Raw genomic sequence first — 23,025 nt, 5'->3', positions numbered from 1 at the left:
ATGCGGACAGAACGGTTTAGGCGATCATTTTTACCTAGAAGTATTAAAACTTTGAATTGTATGATACATAGATAACTTTTTGAACCTATTTTTGAGATGCTGTAGTCCATTTTATTATATTGTCATTTTATGATGAATATCAATAAATTTTACTTTACTTTACTTTACTTTTACTTTAGTTAAACTGATTCGTTAAGTAATCAGTTAGCCTAAACAGTATTAACACATGGGTTAATATATGCAGTTGCATTAACAATAATTTCGTTGAACCATTGGAAAATATTTAAAAAATTACCTCTCTAATCAAGCTCAAAAAAAGTTTCATATACTTGAAATCTGGAATGTTTTATATTTTATTTAAAATCAGGCGCTTTGTATCACACTCAGGCATGAGTTCTATCGAAACATAAACATGGCTACAGTATTAAATTTTGACTGTGCACATCACAACTTGAACAATAATACATTGCTGTCAATATTTATCTGAAGACTCACATGTCAACAAATGCTTTTATCGCAGCAATTTAAACCTTCCATAAAGTTTAAGGACACACATATATATATATATATATATATATATATATATATATATATATATATATATATATATATAAATGAAAATCGTAATGAGTTGGAAAATCCAGAACAGTGAAAAAACTTTCAGTCTCCACCGGGATTCGAACCACGGGCCTTCCGCTCTGTACGCGGACACCCTAACCACGAGGCTATGGACGCTGATTGTATGTCTAGAGGTTCGAAACCGGTAAGGAAGATCGTAATTCCACTGTAGGCGTTTGTCACCTGTATCGAACAATACTAGTTCTGTTTTTGGTGACATATTTTGCCTTACTCTAGGGATCAAACATGATGCTAACCAACTCGAAATCATTTGTGAAAATCATTTGTGCAGTTTCTAATCTAATTGAATCATGATATAGGATATTACTCACCCTGTCAGTACAACTGTACAAATGCTCCGATACATGGCACGAAAGCACATAATATATTGAAGACATCCTCCCATACTCGGTGTCACAGTGTGTCATGAATTACTCTGAATTCAAAGTAGGGATGGTGACCCTTTTTAGCATCGCCAAAATGTGTGGAGGCTCACCGAAATAATGGGAAGTAGAAACAGAGCAAATGGTGATATTCATTTTGTGGATAAAAAGTGGACATAGTTTAAACATAAGGTACTCCAATGTTGCAAACTAAAACACCATTTTGTAACTAAGCAACTCTTACCATATGACACATTCTCACAGGGGGAGGGAGAAACCTCCTCCAAGTAGCCCAGTTCCACAGGCAACAACATCCGTCACTGGAGGATCGCCAAGATGATGAATGTAAAAGGTGGGGGTAACGAAGCAACAACACTTTGAATACCAGATTAGTTTATAAATAAATATTACATAGGTTAAGATCATTAAATAAATCCGTACTACTTGATAACATCTCCTTCCAGCCTGGTGTCAAGACTTAGGTCAGATACGCAACGGTAATAGACATCCTAGTGACGGTAACATGCTGGTAGGGGACTTTGTCAACTTCGAATGCAACGAGGGTTACCACATCTCCGGTACCTCTACAATAGGGTGCAGAACGAACGGTACCTGGTCTGGACCAAAACCAACGTGTTTGATAGGTAACTTATTCATCATCCTAATTGTTTCAGTAATGAGTGTTGCTATTGATTATTTTCAATCGCAAAACGAAACTATTTTGACTACAAGTAGGTTTAATTGATATTGCTATACTAGCATATCCATTTTACCAGTATATTAAAATACAATAGCATCAGATGAGGTAAACACAGGTTTCAAATGAGTTTGAAATGAAGATTGAAGAACGTAAAGCGAAATACAACTTTCAGACCTTTAGACAATGTAATCTATCAACCTAAAGAGCTAAAACAAACTGAAGAAAAAAAGGGAGTGAAATCCGTTGAAGACATAATGATTTTTCACTCTAAGAAATTTTGGTAAATATTCCCTGATTTGGGAGAATTCTATCCCAAAGCAAAGGAAAGTTACAACAATTCAACCAAATTTCATTGTCAAGAAGTGAAAAATGGATCAAAATTGTATGCATTTTGCTTCTAAACAAATAAACAAAAATCCTAAAGTTGTAATTCTTATATCGATCTCAACCACTTATCCATATTTTCTTTAGATAGCTGTGAAATGCTTCTTCCCTCTGTGTTGCATTCTGTGTTGATTGAAAGAACTTACGAAACACTGGAAAATTTAACCGGTGTCTTAACGGTATCCTGTAACATAGGATTTGAAAGAATCGGTAACGAAAAGATGTTCTGTAGGGATGCAATATGGACTTATACAGATAACAAACAGCCGGCGTGCCACAGGAATTCTTCAGGTAAGAAAAGAAGAAAAGCTCAATGTTTTCTATCTGTTATATTGAAACGTTAAGCTGCCGTTGGAATGTTAAGATCTTTCTCTGCAATTTTGCTGTCATTCATGATGTTTTTGCAAAATGCTGAAATGATGACATGTTTGATGCGAGCGTAACAATTCTTTTTGTTGCCAAATGTTGATTCCACGAGATTTATTCCATGATGATTTCATCAGTTTGCTAAAATATTGTTGAACTGATGACTTTCTGAGGGAATTCAGCATTTTGTTGGGAAATGTTGAATTGGTGGAATATACTAAATGGTCAATTCTCAGTTTCCTGTGAATTGTTAAATTGATGACATTGATTAAGAATCATTCTGTTGCTTTGCAGTAAAAAGTTGAATTTCTTACTTATTAGATTCAAGGAATTTGTCATTTTGTTGCAAATTGTTAAACATAATATCTGAAAAAAATCGTTTACTTTTGTATTGAAATTTGCCAGATTTTTTTCTAATTATTAGTTAAAAAACAAAAACAAAGCATAAATAATTTATATGAACGCAAGCAAAACCTGCAGCAACTATTTTAATAGTTCGTAACTTATTCAGCCAGATCCTGTATTGAACAGGTTTATTTGATCATTTTTCTTGTCGGTATAAAGTATGGGTGCTAAACATTTCTTTACTTGTTTCACATTTCGGGATGATGAGTAGAAACCAAAATCCAATTTTGAGATTTTTAGTAGTGTCATATTTGATGTATGGGGAAAAAATAATAATTTCGGTAACTCACGTTACATCAGCTAATAGAGGTTTGAATAAAGCAAAAAATGATTATTTTTGATTATATATTCAAAAGGTTGGTAGTGATATCTGAAGTTATAGTGCCCTATGTAAGCAATAAATGAACAAATCAGTTAAGTATCACCATTTAATTTCTTAGGAGAACAAAAACAAATCTGTTAATAATTTGTGTACAAAATTTGCATTACAGCATCCTTTCATTTCATATGCAAATTTCTACAAAAAAAAATCAATATTTAGGAAGGCAACATATTGATTCCACAAACTTGGATATGTTTACGGTTGGCGCGGAGCGTACAAGAAAATTTTGGGTTTTTCAAACCCCCAGATGGCCGGAAACGGCACTTCCCGAGTGTTTTATGCTGCGAATACCTAGCTCTAAAATATGGGTCTCAAGCCTGCAATTTCTCAGATTGCACGTAAAAGTCTGTAAAAACATTTTAATTTGTATATTCGATGGTGTTTCAAGAGAGTAGCTATTACTCGTAGTGTACTCGCAAAGACGTTTTTGAGTGTAGTAAGGGGATGTTGGAGAACTGGCTGAAATGAAGCAAGTCATTGGCCTAAGACGAAGTTGTGTTGCGCTTACCGGTACTCACACTCACTGCTTCCACTTTTCATGGGGCGTGAAGACGCGGTTGGGGTGACAATGTGGTCTATAGCCAGGGGACGGGCCGAGGGTCCCCCAGCATTTACTAAAATGATTACACCTATATAGTATATGTGTGCATCGGACAGATCGACAAGTATGCATTGAAAAATGGGCAGATGCACGTTTCGGAGCCTTGGTAAATACGGGGGGAGGGGAGGCTTATCATGCATTTGCCCCCTCAACTTTTTCATTGGGGGGCCCCAAGCCCCCACGGTTCCGCCGCCACTGCCCTCCTCCCCTTTGGAAATTTTTCGCATACGGAGGATGGGCTAGATGCAAAATGCTGCCACATTTGATGTTAAATTCAATCTGAAGATATCTCCAGAAATTGCTATTTTTGAGGTAATGATTTTAACAAGGCGCAAAATTTTGCAGAGGATATGAACCACATGCTGTCGATATTATGCCTAACCCTATATCAATATCACCTACATTTGTTGAATTAATGTGTGCATAACCCCCGACTCCTTTCTTGTCCTTCTCGTTTTCTCCCATTATCTATTAAAGGGGCGTGGTCATCATGAAATATCGACAGCAATTTATTTTTCAATTTTCTCATTGGTTTAAGGTTTGTTGCCAAACGGCATTGTTCATTGTGATGTAAGAGGTTTTCACATGGGAAAAAATAAATTCGTTTTCAGTATTCAATGTCTAGCCTTTAAAATTTTAAAATATATAATTTACACAATTATAAATTATTACACTATGCGTAAAGATCGGAAGTGACTGGTAAGATGGATTCTACTTTAGGTAAGAGAGAAGTATAAATGGTATCTGACCACTAATTTCCAAGAAGTCTGCCGAACACATGTGTGCAAAACACAGGCGCTGTTGCCACAGCGGCAATATGAAGTGCATGCGCTACATATGTACAGTCATCATCGCACTAACCGAATCGGAACCGTTGCTGTGTGTGCTGTATGTGTGTCTACAGACTTACAGTACAGGCAACCAGTTGACAACTCACCTTCAACATATGACAGTACCACCGCCGAAACATTCACTCGAACGTATATTTTGTGGATTTCGAAAAACCGTCTTTGAAAATTACAAACAAAGATGTCATCCGAACTAGAGTAACAATCATCATGGGATTCACAATTTTCCGGTGGAATGTTGTAATTGTAATAGCACCTGTCAGAGACAGCCCAGCACTAGGACAAGGGGCCGAGCAGGAGCTGGGTGTCCGTGCAAGGGACTAGGGGCCTACTGCAATTCTTTCTGTACTTGTGGGACAAAAAGGAAAGCTTGCCAGAAGAAACCTACGGTAAGTTAATAACTGTCAACACAGCGTCTAGGTTAAGGTAGGCTAGGCCTAAATGTGTCATTAATAAGCCTAGGCCTAGGTCTATAATGTAATGGTACAAGGCGAAGGGTAATGGTGCTCTCGGTGTGCAAACGAATCGTCAAATATAATGCATGGTTGGAAGGGAGGGTGGCAAATGCACTTACAATTTGAAGTTTAATATACAGGGCCTTATTTCATCAGCTAAGAAATTATTTATTTATTATTACTATATTAGGCCTAGGCTAAGTCTAGTAAGTTAAGTGTATATATAGGCCTAGGCTATGCCTATAACTATAAACCAAATAAAAGTAGCCCTATAGGCTTGGGCGCTTGACATAAATAGGGTTAAACGAGAATATGACATTGCTTTGGAGAGTGGGGCGATTAGGGGATGGTTGTGGGATTAGGGGATGGTTGTGAACAGCATGGCAAGCCCTGATACAAACATGGTAATAATCTAGGACTATAGGATTAAGCTGGTAAAGTACTTTAGATACAGCAGTGGTTATATACCGTGGGGTGCGAGTCAGGGATTAGGGGATGGTTGTGACCAGCATGGCAAGCCCTGATACAAACCTGGTAAGAATCTAGTACTAAAGGGGTATTGCTGGTAAAGTACTGTACGCACAGCAGTGATTCTTTACCGTGGGGTGCGAGCAGGGGAGCTATACTCTGTATGAATAACAACTGTCCTGACAGATTAAAGCCCATATGCCTATACTATAATGATATCTAGAGCATCGTCATCTGATATCTACACTCAAACAGGCTCAAAGCAAGCCATGCTAGAAATGTAGCATTCATAAGTGTCTTTTGATTTTTTTCTTTATACAGGATTTGTCAGACACTGGTGATAGTGAGGTCTCACCAAATGAGCATGCAGCAGGTGAAGATGATAGTGCACCTGGGTAGCAGAATGTGGCTTCAAACAACAATGAATATCAACTTCAGGTTGGCATAGCACACACTTTCCACTTTACTAAATATTGACATTACGTTGATGATCATAGACCACAAAAATCATACATATGCAGATTATGATGCATATAATAATGTACCGTAGTACAAGGTTATGTCACAATGGGCAACTGCCAATGTTATCAGACCAAAATTTGTCCAGATTTTATGATGCATATAATACAATGTTGTACAAGTTGATGTCACAATGTGCAACTGTGCCCACTGTTATCAGACCAATATTTGCTTCTTTTTCTATTTATAATTTATGTTGTACCGAATTCTTATAACAAAGAATATTGTCACACATACATTGGTGCAGTTGGACACCTTAGTGTCAAACACACCTTGAAATCTCCAGAGAGTGATATTCAGATTGCAGCCAATATAACAGGTTTATGAAGTTCCCTAACAGAAGCAAACTATGTGATGTCACCATGCATGATGATTGGGCTGAACCACCCCCCCCCCCCATTCATAATCCCAAAATAATTTATCCACACCAGATATTCATTCAAAATATTAAAGTTTAATGAAATTCAAACTCATAATACATTTCCAGATAAAAATTTAACATTCCAAAATATGTCAGATTTCAAGGTTTTAAGTAAATAAAGATTAGAAAATGAAAGTATAGCTTCTGAGGAATGTCAGTCTTTGTGAAATAAAAAAAAAACACATTTTGTCTCTTTCAATGATAACCAAACTAGTTATCTATCAAGATGAGTATTATGTTTTGTTTCACGTGAATGGCTGCGGTCGGAATTTTTTGGTATGAAATCAAATGAAATGTTTGTGTTCAATTCTTTCTTAAAGGGATATTCCAGTGGCTGAAAATGTGACATTTTTGTGGAATGAAATAGCTCATAAATAGTGCCATGATTGCATCATTCACTCTGCTGTGTTCCACATGCATTCACAAAATACCAAAAATTCAAAATTTCACCATTCAGAGTGTTATGAGGTAGTGAGTTTGACCCCAAAAAATATTCTGCATTTTTACTAGCAGCCAATTGCCCTGCTATCCCTTAATATGTTTATGATTGTACTGAAGAAATAAGCTGTTTTCAATTGTCCAACAGATGTATGTACAAGGGTTGTCATGAGAACAGTTAGAGCAGGTTGCAGTAGAGCTCCGCAGAAACCCAGATGCTCACAGTGATCTCACTGCGCCAAACCAAACTGAGGAAGTGACTGCTTCTCGTGAAATGTCTGCAATGTGTAGAGATGCCAACTGATGTGGAAAAGAAGTGCTGCACAAACAGGGTGCAACAATGTGCAACTTACTCGGATGCATTTAGGGATATATGCCTTAATGCACACATCTTGGGTGTAAATATGCACATGCGAGAGGATGATCTTGCTTTGGAAGAAAACAGAACCAACAGGAACTACAGACATTATGCTTACAGAAATTTTATTTACTGGAAGTTTGGTCGCCTAGGTAGAGGAAATAGAATGGTATTGCCATCCTGTTGCATCTCAGAGATAAGGGAAAGATTTCCATCTGTGGATGGACAATATGTAGGATTCAATCCTGGCAACAACCTCATCGATTAAGAGAGAAAACAATTTGAAAAGAAAACATATTGGCACAGTGATAGTGATAAGAGTGGGGTGATGGGGGAAGAGCAGGGGGGAGGGGGGAGGGGTTACTGTTACTCCAAGAAGTGCAACATTGTTGAAGGTAAACTGATTACTTCATGGTTTGTGATAGGGATTTCAATCCTATCAACAACCTTTGGTAGAGTGATGATAATTTCTTTCGTTTGTTTATAGACAGTAGTAACCTATGTGGGATGATGGTGGGTGGGGCTGTGGGAGGAGTTTTTGTTACTCCAAGCAGTGAAACATTGGTGAATGTTAACTGATTATTTCATTGTTTTCAAGTTTATAGAGAGTGGTAACCTAAGCAGGGTGGAGGGGAAGGGGTGTTATTGTTCTTCCAAGGAGTGAAAGAAGTTTGCAAATTATGCTGAAAGGTAAAATATTTATTTCATGTTTTGAAAGGTATGAAACGACACAATCAGGGGAAAAAGTTAGAATGTACCTGTAGGTGACAAATAGCAAATGCAGATCCAAATAATACAGATGTGAGCACTCCAAATAAAGGTATAAAAGTTCAATTATAGTTGATGACAATGTATTCTCTTTTCTTTCTCTCAAAAATGAAGTATTATCACAGCCATTGTGATGTGTTATAGACAGTTAAAAACCATGAATACTAACAGACCAAGTTGCCAAGATTGTACTACTTTTAATTTTGATAAATGACCTCTTAAACAGCCAAGTTTCATCTATTACAGGGGCTGGACTACAGTAGGTAGTCTAACAAAGATACTAGAACATCATAACCCTACTAAAAGCCCCATTCACCGGCATGTTTAACCATTACAATAATATGTTCTTAGTCTAGATAGAAGTTCTGACTAAATGCTACTCACCACTGGATAAGACTGCAGTTTGCCACCTCAGATGCATGCAAAACTCAGTGGCAATACTTAAGACTTTAAGGCATCAAGTGTGTTACAAGTATAAAATGGTACTGAATGTAATCCAAGGGCTCGGTTTTTGACATGAAAATCAAAGAACATGCTTTGCTTGACTTGTAAAATAGTAATATTAAAGTGGATTTAAATCAAATGAACGAGTAAAGTAGGGAGTCTTTAAATAACTAGTAAATTTAGCACACATCAAGACTTAACTTTATGTAACATCTCTTCGAGCCATTAAGAGTGCTAATCAATAAAAACTCAAGTGAAATAAAACTGCATTCCGTTTCCTTAATTAACCATTGTAGCTTAGGAATGCCCCATGTCAGCTGAACTTGCAAATCTAGACTGGTACTGTGCAAGTAAAACACTCATACTAGGCTTTGGAGCGCTGCTAATATTTGGTTTGATGATTTTTGGGTGATCTTCAGGTAGGCCTACTCTGGCCGATAAATGGCACTGATTCTCTTGTCAGAGCAGAAAGACAGTTTTCATCAATTCAGGAATGTAACCAAAAGCCTTAGGCAATTTTTGAGGTGCCTATTGTTTTGATCTTTTACTATACTTTGCCAGATACATTGGTTAGCCATCAACAGTTGAACCATATGCTCATTCAATGTGATAGTTGTGATCAATAGCAGCCAGTAGCATTCTAGTTACATATCCATCATAAGAATAAGCACAACGTTTATTGGCATACATTAGCATATGATTGTGAAATGATTCAAAGAACCAGTATGCTTGAAATTTTGTAATATGGAAAAGTGTTCAGAAATTGCTTCTTGATTATGACAGACCTAAGGGCTTCATGTGACGGTGATCCCTTCTTTAGATATGGCTTACTATGGTCGTTTTCACATAAGTGGTGATGACTACATTCACCTGGTGTACCATCAATTGATAACAACCACTGGTGTTCGTCTACAATGTGGTGAAGAAGTGATAGCAAAATTGACTTGATTTTGATATCATTACCGCCGCACTCTTTAGCGGAGTACCAGAAATGATTACGTTATAGCTGGCATACATAAGTGCAGATCAGTGTTCTCTTTGGCATTTGCTATGTTAGAGAGTTTCCAGACAAGGTTCTTTGCCCCATGCCAAACATCCACTTGATGAGAAATTCCATCATATATTGTACACTTTTTTAGCAGTGCCTTTATCAGAACATGGGCATCTGTCACTACTTCACAGATTTTAAATTATTTCATTAGAAAATCCAATCCTCTCTCAAATCCAACTCTTTCCATGTTTGGACTTTTCCCCCCTACTTCCCTAACATCAACTACCTCTAAATGCAACATTTTTTAAGAATCTTCATCCATGAAGCTGTAAGTACAGTATTGGGCACAATGCCCAAGGGATTCTGTTCTAGCATCTCCTGCTACACATAAACCTCTGTCTTTAAGTTTGCAGAATTCTGCCTTTTGGACCTTCTGCCAAGTAGCTGTAACAGCTGGAGTTACATACAACCTTTGAACACGTAGAAATGTTGTGTTGCTTACAAAAAAAAAAAATTGGAAACTTTAAAATACAAAGCCATTTTAGAATACTTGTTTCCTGAAATGGTTACAGCTGACGAAATTTGAATGTTACCTGAAAAGATACCACAAAATCTGTTTTGTGAGTACTATTTTCCACACACATGGCCGGCCATCTTCACACTTCCAAGAAAAAAGCATTGCTGTACCAATAGCACTCCATTGATAAGATATTATTTTAGTACAGTTAGTGTGTGTGCAGTACTCCCCATGTATTAACTTCAGCAGTTCTAACAATTTGTTTATAGATACAAAACATTTCGCTTCCTCAATTATACCAAGAGTTTCCCATGAGGGGCAGTTATCTGGAAGAGACTCTTCACTCTGTATTTCTGAGGAGTCCATCTCAAGCTCTGGGGGAACACCTCACTCCCTACAGTTTCATTAGGGAGTAATTCTCTGGGAAAAGAAAATCCAAAAATTCAGTCAACAGGTATATTAGTAATAGATTATTGAAGCCTATTTGCATCATTACTGTAATGTAAGTGCAGAGGCACAACAGTTCAGTCATGGTATCTGTATTTTTTTTGTGGGGGGGGGGGCAGTGTGGTATACTTGACATGCAAGGGGCATAAAATAGGGAGATATTGTGGGGGCCAGGGGTAACCTCTGTTTTCACATGTATCATGTTCTCTTGTAGCAAGTTTGAAGCACAACAACCAAGGTCAGCTTCAGAAAGAAGAATAACTCTTAAACTTAGCATTCTTCTCTTGCAAAATATTTATATTCCTAACAACCCCCCCCCCCCCTCTTATGGCCTTTCTCCCCATGTTGACATGCCAAAATTTAGAGCTACTTTTGAAAACCTGACAAAGAAATTCACGAACCAGTGAATTATTTAACATGGCAAAGATTCCTCCTCAAAATTCACTTGAGCATTAATACTTTGTTACTTGATAGCACAAACTTCCCCAAATTGGCAAGTACTGGCACTAGGAATCATCCTTGAGTACACCTAATTAATTGACAGTCACCACATGGTTGTAGACACAAGTGCTATAATGGCCAACAATACAGTACTTGCCTGTGTGAAGACAAATTTGGCTTGACCACTGGAATAGTACAGTGTGTTTCATCATGAATTTGTGAAAAGGGGCGTTCAGTATGGCTAGCATTACCTACACATGTAGATATTCAATCTCCCGTGTTGTTTTTGCCTAAAACAGTGTACTCTTGGTGGAATTTGCTATAGGCAGGGAAGATTGTAATGAATATTTTGTATAGTTCTGGTAAAGCATGGAATATAGGAATTTTCAATGGCCAAAATTGTTGACCTAATAAACCACATTTAGCAGAGTATTTAAGCAGGATGTATACCCCAACTTCACTATGGAATAGGTCATACATGAAACCGTAGGCCTTAGCTTAGCTTACTTTAACTGATTTTGTTTCACTTCATTTCTTGAAACTTTAAATGAGAATGAAAATAGTTCCTCACTTGACAGTAGCCTATGGCTGGCCCCACACTGTACAGCAGTGTTAACTTGCAGGTTATATTCCATTTAAATTACACTGATAACTGTATCCATAGAAACTTCCATACAGTAACTATGTGATAGTCTTTAATATATACTCACCCTTCATCAATACACAATAGTTCTTCTTCACCATGGGATAGGGCTGCAATACCTTCTTCATCACTGTGAAACGACCTTCAACAAAGTGTAACAAAAACAAGCAGTTGCAAGGGCTGTCAAAGCACAAATTTCACTCACACCACTTTCTACTTAACAGAACAACATGTTTTTATGTATAAGTCTTCATCAACTTTGGTCTGATGTGACTCCAGCAATTGAATACAACCAGCTAGGCAATTTATTATGCAAACTTGTAGTTAACTAGGTGATCCACATACAACTCCTACTAATTAGAATATATCTTCAACGTGAATATATCTTGTGTGGGAGGGGGAAACCTCAAGTTCGATCTAAACATATTTTACACCTGTTCTCATGATGAGAGGATAAACTGTCCTCAGATACAATCTTACAAGTTTCAAACTGAGAAAATAAAGCCCTGGCACTACTTCAGTTCATCATAGAGGTAAATCAATGCTGATATTGTCCATAACTAAAAATAAGTCCAAAGAGGTCCCTTGACAGAATAAAACCTACACAAAGAAGTTAGGCCTCGAGGCTTTAGCAACGAACATTAGGCCTGAGCCTATTTCTAATCAATTATTTGAAAGGTTCTTGGAATACTGTATGTACTTGCTTCACCTTGATCGAGAGAAAGCAATTGACTTTCAGTTATAGGCCTACATCAATGTATGACTTGTTCACCTATGGTTGGAGGACCTAGGCATATCAAACATTTTTAAAAGTTTATGCATGCTGAAAGTTACGCACTTACCGGCAAAAACTACATGCAGTGAGATGACATTCAAGGTGTCCACAATGTGTTGAGGAAACCGTTAGGTCTTTGTCACCTATCCCTCGACTTTCTTTAAATTCACCTCGTTTCGTCTCGAAGCCTTTTTTTCCGTCGGACCCACTCATCAAAGCGTCGGAAAGAAGAACCGATGTTGACCTCCGTTCTTTTAATTTCCGCTTTAAATATCTAATTCACGGTAGCCTATTGTCAACAAAACAGTCACTCCCTTCATTGTGTACTGGGCTTTCCCTATATGAAACTGTACATGTAGCAGACTGCATACAGGAGAAAGTTGCCGATGTTCGTCGCGGTGATCATTCGTAAAAGTACTGAGTGACGTCACCTTCGTGACGTCAGAGAAATGTACTGTACCAAACTCTGACGTCCAGAAGAAATATTCTAAAAGCCACTACGTCACGACCACGCCTCTTTAAGATGTAACAGGTTCCAGCATCGTTATTGGCTCCTATCAGGGATCTCACCATGCAATCCAAAGTTTGATCACACATCGAGTATGGCTCAGTATGCAGGTGTGAACATTCGCCATTTGTTCCTACAAGCATCTGACCTCAAATGACGTCTGCACCCCTACACAACAGGGTTAATATATGGTTCCACAAATATAGGCAAGTATGGTGCCTGCGGACCCTCACATTCTCACATTTCGTCAGCTCCTAACCTGCCAACCTCAGACCAAGGCAACATATTGCAGTACCCTCCCTTCTCACAGTCATGTAGCTCGCGAAGCGGACGTGTATATCCGCTGGTTTGGCGTGAGCACTGACACATTCAATGTAAATATCGACACCTGTTGTGATGGCGCGGGTTACGACTTCGATACCCGACGTTCAAGGATAAACTTATTCATTTTTTTCGCAGCTCATTTGAAGAAAATACGAATTACTGTGCTTCTTTGTCCTTATAAAAAACCAACTCAGATGATGGGAGTTGAATATAACAAAATATATATTTTTTTTTTACCAACCCAAATCTCAGATGGGGGGGGGCACTGGGTTTTCCAGGGGGCACGTGCCGGTTTTTTTAATGTAAACAAATCTTTTAAGACAAAACAAAAAAAAGTCCATGTGACCCCCTCGGAAAAAAAGGTTGTTTATTGATGCAGGCTGTCTAACGTGCAAAATAAAGCTATAGGAAGCTCCCTAGTGTATTCCTATCTCGAGTAATGATTTTCTAAACACATGGGGTTTGGAATGTTCGAATTTGTACAGTCGGATTGGTAACGGATAAGTATCCCCCTATATGTAATCCATCTCACCTGTTCGGTTTATACACGGAGATTCATTTTAAAGTAATATCGATTCTCATCACGCAGAATAATGAATTAGCTGGTACATCGTCGTCGCAAAACGTTTATTCAATTATTGTTATTTGCTTCGAGTGGAGGGCGATTACAATAAATGGTAGTTCATTGGAGTTCGTTGCAGTGATGCAAATAATGTTTGCTTTATATACTTTCTCGACAGCTGTTGTTAGCGTCTTTCTTAGGAATACGGCTGAGTCGACACCAATGAAGAGGACCTCTGGCAATAATTTCTGTAATCGTGAATTGATATACCAATATATTACAGCAATAACACGTCAGGTAAGCTTTGTTTTCACATTTAATACATATATTAATACATATTTAATGCATTTATTATGCACTTACTATGCTTATACCATTATTGACGTGTGAATTTTTTCGATGTATTTTAGTTGGCGTAGCAACCAGTCATATCCTGAACGCATACCGTGGACGGTCAATGTCACTGCACAATTTTGCTGTGGTACATACGTTAATGCAAAAACAGCATTTGAAATCTCATTGAAAAAAATGCTCACCTTTAACCTCCAGTGGCTGATCTATAATCTCATTTCTCTGTGTTATAGACTGATTCATACAATCATGGATGCAACACTGTAACAGTATTAGGCCATACTCTATATTATAAAGTGGCATAACAGATATTATTTCCAGTGCAATCGACCAGATTACTGTACTCGCTGATTTGTAAGTTACGCCAAAAAGAAAATGCAAATTTCTGATAAACAAGTTCGTACGTTTCAAAAATCTTTCCCTTAAGTTGTTCTTTTCTGTGAATGTTGATCAAAAGTGGTATGTATCAACTTTAAAGTTGTAAAAGGAAAACATCAATGCGTAACATAGTATCACGTGAAAAGTTCATATAGTAAACATAGTAGGTGATCATTCCAACGTATATACACAACAGAGTGTCGAGACTGTCGAGTCACTTACTTTGAAGAATGTCCTCACTTTTCCTCGATACAATACTGGTGAACATTTCGAAACATTTTAACTTCTGCTGGGAAGTGGAGAGAATAAATGATGTCGTTTTAAACGAAATTGGAAGAAAGGGAACCGAAGGAACGGGAGAATGCATTTCAAGGTAAATTGTTATATTTCCCTGTATTTTGAGTAATCTTTGTAGTTAACATATAGTTAGGCTATAACTCTTACCAACGTTTCAGTGTTAGGCTACCGTACATCGTAAACCCAATCGATTATTGTTTCTGTTCCGTAATGTTAGATCACAGGAAATCGACAATACTAAATGATATCAAATAGATTCTATAGGACTATTTATAGTATTGCAGTCGTAAAAGTGCCGTACTGTTTCTTGATGTAAATTGTAGGCTGCAGGATACACATGTGTTTTCTATTTGAAATAGGAAAAGGAAATATATATATATCATATAAGTAAATTGTGGCAATTAATTTGACCGCAAATGTTTCGCAAAAGCAGGTCGGTTCAAACAAGATATAACATAGCATGGTGAATGTAAAAAATTTCCACCGATCCACAAGTATGTTATATATGATATGTAATCTCCTTACTGATGATAATTTTAGATACGAATATGTGCTGTAGGTCTTGAGATGTATTACTGTCTTCCTAAGATAGTTGAACCTTGTGGTGATTGCATATTTCCAATCAAGAGAATAATTCTATCTATCAACATTAAATATTTTATATATATATATATATACATATATATATATCGGTATATAAATATAGATATATATATATATATATATCGGTATATATATATCGGTATATATGTTGATACTAGATGAGACTAGTGGAACACTAGTAGTTGTAACTCGGAGTTTCACGCTTTGTAGCGATCTTCAGACAACTGAAGATCGCTACAAAGCGTGAAACTCCGAGTTACAACTACTAGTGTTCCACTAGTCTCATCTAGTATCAACATATATTCTGCTCTGTCCAATGGACATAGAGCACTCTGCGCCAAGATAGACGCCAACCTACTCTATATCGGTATATATATATATACCGGTATATATATATCGGTATATATATATATATATATATACATATCTAACATTTCAATCCCGTCATTGTTTGTCCCAATTTTAAACTCATATGAAATGTTCAAGAATTTCCTCTCTCTCTCTCTCTGTCTCTTTCATATTACCAGGCCCAAGTTGGAGAACTGCGCGAATGAATAACAATATTCACTTCTAATTCTTAAAGTCCATTTATCAACTACAACGAAATGCTGAATTGAACAAAACCGCCGCTAATTACATTTGCTTCTGTGCATGAGAAGAGGATATACTCGCAATGTATTGGAGTTGAAATGATGTTATAAATGGTCAACATTTTCATACGTTTAGGCTGACTAGAGTGGTCATAACAACTTCCTTCCATGGTACTCTTCTCTTCTTGTTATTTTATTTCTAAAATGTAGCATGATCATCCTCTCCCTCCCCACCCACAAATTTGGATGAATTCAACCATCATCTAATTCCAACTAATCCTATCCTTAAACGTGTTTGATGTAAGACTTTGCTCAGATGAAATCATTTGGGAAAGAAGCAAAATAAAGTTTTTCTTTAATTGAAAACGATTGGTCTGTATATCGTTTCGTCGTATTATGTGATTTCCTTTATATATCTTATACACACTTGAACATGGGAACTAAAACACAATGATGTTGACCAAATAGGTCTTAAATCCCTTGTGAGCTGCCTAACATGGGTCAGAACTGCCATATTGCTGGCCACTGATCAGACCTTATTTTCATGGGCATGACCTTATGAGTATGATTAACATTTGACCCCGTCTTATATTTGGGTAAAATATGACCCAATAATCTTCAAATTATTTCATGTATTCATTCCACTTTACATATAAAAGTATAACTAATATAACAGGGAAAGGGGAGAAAATGGGTAAGATGTTAGGATCTCATATAAAATACATCTACAAATACAAAAGTTAATACATAAAACGATATAACAAAATAACCAACTACAACAAACCCTTTTAAGTGCTCGGATTGAATGTTTACAGCACAACAGTATATGACAGAGTTTCTGTAGACTTGTGTTCTGTATTTTGGCAAGTTGTTGGGATTTCTTAGATTTCTGTTCGATTTGTGCAGGAAACCTTTCAGTTCAGTATACAAAGGGTGAATCTGATAACTGTTAATATTAACTATGAGACCTGTCCCTCTGTTGTATAATCAAGTTAATTGAAACTGCCACATCAATAAGGAAATACTGCTTTAAAGGTAAAGGTCATTCCATATCAAATCACCAAATTTTGGAGTATGTTGTAATTGGACATCTTTGAAAATTTCCAAAATTTATTGTATGATTCGAACACTATTAAATAGGCATATTCTGAAAAAAATCAGTTGCATTGCTTCACAATTGGCCGATTTATCACACTTTGAAATTCCGCAATTTGTCGCCACCGCAGCATTTTGGCATTTTCTTGACTTTTGAGGTCTCATTTCTCAGCCGCAATTGAACATCCTACTACCTTCATATTACATATGCCTATAGATTCCATCCCATAAAACAGGAATTTAAAAAAAATTAGGCTACAAAAATATTGTCGTGTGGAGTTAGGTTAACTTAAAGGTGTGCTCGCTCGTAAATTCCTCGTAAATTTGTGTCCTTCACACCACCCGATTCAAAAATAATATAAATACTACCCTCTACCGGTTCGTCGCTGTTGTCTCGTAATTTCTTAGCAAACCCGTATTTACGGCTAATAAGCAATAAACGGGTTTGGCTACCTGAAGCGGTGGCCTTGACGAAATTCCTGCATAGTTTCTTCAGGGAGCTGCTACTCTAACTTGTCTATGGCAGTGCCAGTAGTATGCGGTAAATTATTACACCAGGGAGCTATGAATGTTTAGCTATATTTGTCCGCGTACAAAGCGGAAGGCCCGGGTTCGAATCCCGGTGGAGGCTGGAAGTTTTTTCACTGTTCTGGATTTTCCTTCTCATTACGTTTCATTTATATATATTCATTTGCCTTTGTCGTTTACCTCCATTCCATTAACATAAAGTCTGTTCAAAGTATCTCTTTCGAGATCCGGCTTTAGGAATCACAAATGATTTTCAAGTTGGTTAGCATCATGTTTGATCTCTAGAGTAAGGCAAAATATGTCACCAAAAACAGAACGAGTATTGTTCGATACAGGTGTCAGACGCTTACAGTGAAATTACGACCTTCCTTACCGGTTTCGAACCTCTAGACATACAATCAGCGTCCATGGCCTAGTTGGTTAGGGTGTCCGCGTACAAAGCGGGAGGCCCGGGTTCGAATCCCGGTGGAGATTGGAAGTTTTTTCACTGTTTTGGATTTTCCTTCTCATTACGTTTCATTTATATATATATATATATGTACATCTCTATATATATATTTATATAATTCATATAATAATATATATTTTTTAATGTTCATACAGACACAATTTCCTATAGGACAGTGTTACCGTTTTAATTGCGAGCAACAAACAACAGACACTGTGATTAGAGGATTATGCGAGGCACGTGATCTGGTAAGCTAAAATGCCGTTAATCTCAGACCCATTTATGAGTGTTATTAACAGGATAGTCCATACAAAAGGTGGCTGATGAAAGTGTATTATATTTCTTAGAATCCTGGTACAGTACAATTCAATCCCTAGAGTCCGTTTGCGACATTTGAACCTGAACTTGAAACATCTCGTTAACCAGCCCAAGAAAAAAGCCGAATGTTTTTTTTTCTCTTTTAGGCTGGACTATCTTTTTAACATCCTCATTAAACGAATATTCTGATGGCTGGAAAGATTGCATTGCAACTATGCTGTTATTTGTCTTCATGTTTCAGTCAAAATCACATTCATATGGCGATGATTGATGAATTCTTATCAATTTGGTGACAGTTTGTGAAAGCATCTTGCACGAGCAAGTGTCAATGCCGTAATCTTGCAATTAAGAATCAAAATCTATCAGACCTTCAATGAGGTGATTTTATTTGGTAGGTTTAGAACATAAAGCTTTTGACTAACATCACCCCCTGATGACAATATTTCACAGACCCATCAGTATACTGTGATCCTCTGCATGGAGCAAATTAGGGTTTAGCATCAAGTCAAGATGTTACTCTCCCACTGAGAAGTCGAATAAGAGACAAAGATCTTGATATTGGGTTTTCAAAATACCAATGTTAAATATGCTTGTGTGTGTTCTACCTTTATATGATAATAGTTCTCCATGTCGATATATACTATATGATTTATCTCATAAACTGTATCGTCATGTTCACATTCATAAATACATAACATTTGCAACTTTCCGTACATTTTACAGTTTTGAAGGGGACGAGGAGGCAACAAATAGAAGTAGAACCCTCCATGCGTTCTTCTCATCCACTTTCTCTTACGTCTTTCCTCTTATACATAGTCACAACGAGTAGTTGATCCTTTCATACTTACCTTGAAATAATATTATACTATTATCTACTCTTAACGCTGATCAAATTGGTCATCAATTAACGTCAAGAAACAACTAATTCGTATTAATATTTTGTCTAAGTATTTTAAAGTAAATCATCATGGTTTCCTATTTTAACCCACTGTCGAGAACCTTTTTTCCTATAGTCTTTTCCCCGTTCAACTTCGAAGCAATTTGTATTTCGGTGGTAAAATACTGCAGGTCAGAAGTGGCTTACTTTTAGGTTAATATGTTATTGCGAATTAAGGAAAACGTCATATGGTATTTACGTTACCCGCTTCAATAACGCTAAAAGGGGCAAATGATTTAGTGACAGGACCCCATATGAATGGAAGCTTAAGTAGTAAGCCAGGTGCCAATTTGACCCTCATGCTGATTGTGGGCATTAAGCGTGCCACAGTTTGGTATAAATGAACGCACTTTTCAATCTGCAATTATTGGTGTGTTTTCTTTATTGTTATCAACATATTTGTATCAAACTCAAATAATAAAGTCATTTAGAATAAAGCTTGGTTACTTGGCTAACTCTCGATTATTTAAATTTACCATAATTTCGAATTAATAATAATAATTTATTTCATAAAGCGTAAAATCCACAAAGTGCTCTAAAGCGCTATGTAACAGGAAATAAATATATGACACAAAATATGTAGTAAAACTGCAGAATAAAATACAATATAGATGAGTATGAAGAATAACTTGATTGAACGATACCGGTGAGGCTTTGCAGAACTTGCCTTCTGCAAAATTAAGCTACCATGTTAAAATAATCATTGTCTAGGAGCCTTTGGACATTTTTCAACTGAAAGAAGGTGTATTTTCATCATGGAAGATAACATTTACTTTTTTTTTCTGTGAGAGACAACATACTTTATAAATACAAAATATACTGCACTATTACAATTTCATATACGGTAAGTAGTTTTACTTTTGTTTTTGTAAGAATCGTTTTCACTTTTTTCCTGTGACACTTTGAACATGGTAAATATGTTTCGTATTAAATATATTTTCTCATCAGGGATACAATTCCCAAGACTGGTGTACTATGCTAGTTTTATCGATGACACAGTTATCCGGACACTACTATAGAAATAGAAATCCGGACATAGATGATAGACCATTTGCTACATTTCTACAGCTCGATGACCTTATCTGTCCAACATACAATGCGCCGGTTAGTTGGCTGACTTTCTTCACAATCCAATCAAAATTATAATCAGATATACCGTATTATCATTGATAACAAAGATTCAGATGTTCACTTCCAGTTGCAAAAGGGATCAATACAGAGAAGTAGAGCAAGTACATAATATAGTATACCTATTTGCTGTTATCGTAGTTATCGTATAGGTATACTATATTATATATATATTATATATAATAATAATAAAAATAATTACAATGACAATGGCAATAACAATAGCGATACTCGTAGCGATATAGCAATAGCAATAACTAGTGTCCTTTAAATGAGGATGTAAAAATTGAAAAATATCCGGACGTGGTCTTTGTTATATGATGATATAATTGAATGAGGGAGTAGGGTGGGGGGGGGGGGCTGGGGGACTTTTACACCACTTCCTCTCAAACTCATAAAAAGATGCATAGTAGCAATAGGCACAACATTGTAATTGACAATTTGTTTTCTTACCGAACATCCCAAGGTTCTTATGAGGTCCTCTCAATCATATAACTCATCCATTTCCTTCATTTTCTATTACAGGTATATGTAAGTACGACAGCTAGCTTGCAAACGCTTTTCTGTTTTGCTATATTTGCTATTGAAAAGGAATGTGAGTTTTGAGGTACAATACCATCCCGCTTGTTCGAAGTTAGTTGTATTATGAAGGACGAATGTTTTGTGACAGCATGGCAGAAGCAACACATGACACATTTGTGGAAGAATGTTCATGTGAGGAATGCTTGAACTAGACTTGAGAGGTGTGAAGTCACACAGTGCATACATAATTGCTACTGTTGCGTGGCTTTCAAGTTCGACGAGGGAAGCAAGAACAGGTGTGAACAGAAGCTGAGAGTGCTGAGAACAACGCGTGTGAGCTTTCATTGTACAATATACGATTCTGAAATGTCCATGCTTGCGCTTGAGAACAAAACTCGATCGACGTTGGAAAGTCCTACATAACATAGAGAAAGTATATAACATACTGAGCAACTAGGGCATGAGTGGAGAGGATGGACGAATCACTTAACGACGTTCGTATAAACGTGATGATTGGAGGACAATTTAGTATTTCGTTCGCGTTATCAACACGCATCATATTTCATTAACAGTAATATACGTTCAGAAGAGAGAAATGGAAATTTAGTACATGACGACATCAGCATATAATATAACAAAAGAACAGATTATAAATTATATTAAAATGAGCTAAGCTTCTTTACAAAGAACAGAGGTTCAATATGTCGTCTGATAGACGGAGAGGATGAATGATTTGTACAACAGTGTCACAGTATGTTACCCTGTCTAATAATTTTTTGTCGATGATATATTTAGCCTTCTTCCCCGTATTACAGGGGACGCTCTCCAGCCGACTACGCATGTCCAAAAGCAACTTCGCATGGGTATTAGGTGACAACATGTACTTGCATAACTCAATTTCTGCACCTTAGGTGGCCTATTGCATTTCATCATGCATGGAGAGTGTCCCCTATTGTTAGTCTTGTACAGCGTTTGATACTCTTACCAGTGAGTTGTTATGGAACAACTCCCTGCTCTTACAATATAGTGATATTCTTGAGCTTTATGTATATATGCGTTGGATTGGTTCAGGAGTTGTAGGGAAAAGTATATGGTCCGAGACAGCAGTGTATAAAGAACAGACAGACATTTTACCTGTTCACTTAATCTTAATTTGTACTTGTTGTGTTATATATCTATAGGACCCCCGTCACTATAGGAACGATTAAACTAGAGTGGTATTCAATGGTATGTTATTCACACACACATGTGACAGCTTACACATGAGGTAAGTGTAAAGAACATGAAAGGATGCATATTGTCCTTGTTCCATTTGTCCTGTTATGATCCTGCACAGCAATGGTGATTCAGTGACAAGTCATTGCAGGGAGATGAAGCCGGGGAACAGGGGATACGTGCCCCCTCGGTATTGTGAAAATCTAATTCCATTAATAGTTAGTACCCATTTTGACAGCTGTTTTACACAGAAATTACAGTAACTACTGTAAATATTAACACTTTGTACCACAGTAAAAACTGGATTGTGCTAACAATTCCGCTAATCGGTAGCATGTACTATGAGGATTACAGTTAGAACTGAGGATATGTGTAATTCCAACAAATCCAGTTGTTTGGGATTTGTTGGAATTACAAATATCCTCAGTTCTTACTGTAAACGTAATAGCACATGCTACCGATTTATCAGATTTGTCAGTACGATCCAGTATTTACTGTGGTACAAAAGTTTAGATTTACAGTAGTTACTGTAATCTCGCTGTGTGAATCGGCTGGATACCATCAAGACGTTCCGAAATGTTGCTAAGGTCAGTGTTACTTACAAAGTTCCTAAAGTCATCCCTCCTCTCACCCTTCCTTAGAACCTTCTTTGAGGCTTTTCTCCGAACATCAATATTACTTTTACTACTTTGAAACGCTTCTATCAGTGTGAATGACCACCGGGGTTCCTATTCAGGAACTCTACAGAAATTGGGTTATGCTTATCGGACATTAAATTATCGAAGATATCTACATATAATTCTACATCAATATTTGGAAGTATAGTTCCGGGGAGGTATAATAACGCAA

The 23,025-nt window shown here is 36.9% G+C and overlaps 2 protein-coding genes and 1 long non-coding RNA gene across 3 annotated transcripts; 2 read left to right on the top strand and 1 right to left on the bottom strand.

Annotated features, from left to right (window-relative positions):
- Positions 1-1,459: 1,459 nt before the first annotated feature.
- LOC139963834 (complement receptor type 1-like) lies at positions 1,460-22,336 on the top strand. The gene is made up of 6 exons (XM_071965019.1): positions 1,460-1,645; positions 2,173-2,376; positions 13,945-14,063; positions 18,212-18,304; positions 20,260-20,415; positions 20,965-22,336. The coding sequence occupies exons 1-6, from the start codon at positions 1,525-1,527 to the stop codon at positions 21,043-21,045; spliced, it is 774 nt and encodes a 257-aa protein (XP_071821120.1). The 5' UTR covers positions 1,460-1,524; the 3' UTR covers positions 21,046-22,336.
- On the top strand, positions 4,338-7,282 carry LOC139964089 (uncharacterized). The gene is made up of 3 exons (XR_011791826.1): positions 4,338-5,076; positions 5,932-6,048; positions 7,137-7,282. It is a non-coding gene; the product is annotated as an uncharacterized lncRNA (long non-coding RNA).
- LOC139964088 (uncharacterized) lies at positions 8,301-12,894 on the bottom strand. The gene is made up of 3 exons (XM_071965439.1): positions 12,440-12,894; positions 11,665-11,739; positions 8,301-10,486 (listed from the first exon to the last, which is right to left on the bottom strand). Exons 1-3 carry the CDS (start codon positions 12,583-12,585, stop codon positions 10,360-10,362), a joined length of 348 nt encoding a protein of 115 aa, XP_071821540.1. The 5' UTR covers positions 12,586-12,894; the 3' UTR covers positions 8,301-10,359.
- Positions 22,337-23,025: the final 689 nt, after the last annotated feature.

This window comes from Apostichopus japonicus, chromosome 22, assembly GCF_037975245.1.
Source record: "Apostichopus japonicus isolate 1M-3 chromosome 22, ASM3797524v1, whole genome shotgun sequence".
Lineage (NCBI taxonomy): Eukaryota > Metazoa > Echinodermata > Holothuroidea > Aspidochirotida > Stichopodidae > Apostichopus > Apostichopus japonicus.
This window is presented reverse-complemented; position numbering and strand designations above follow the sequence as displayed.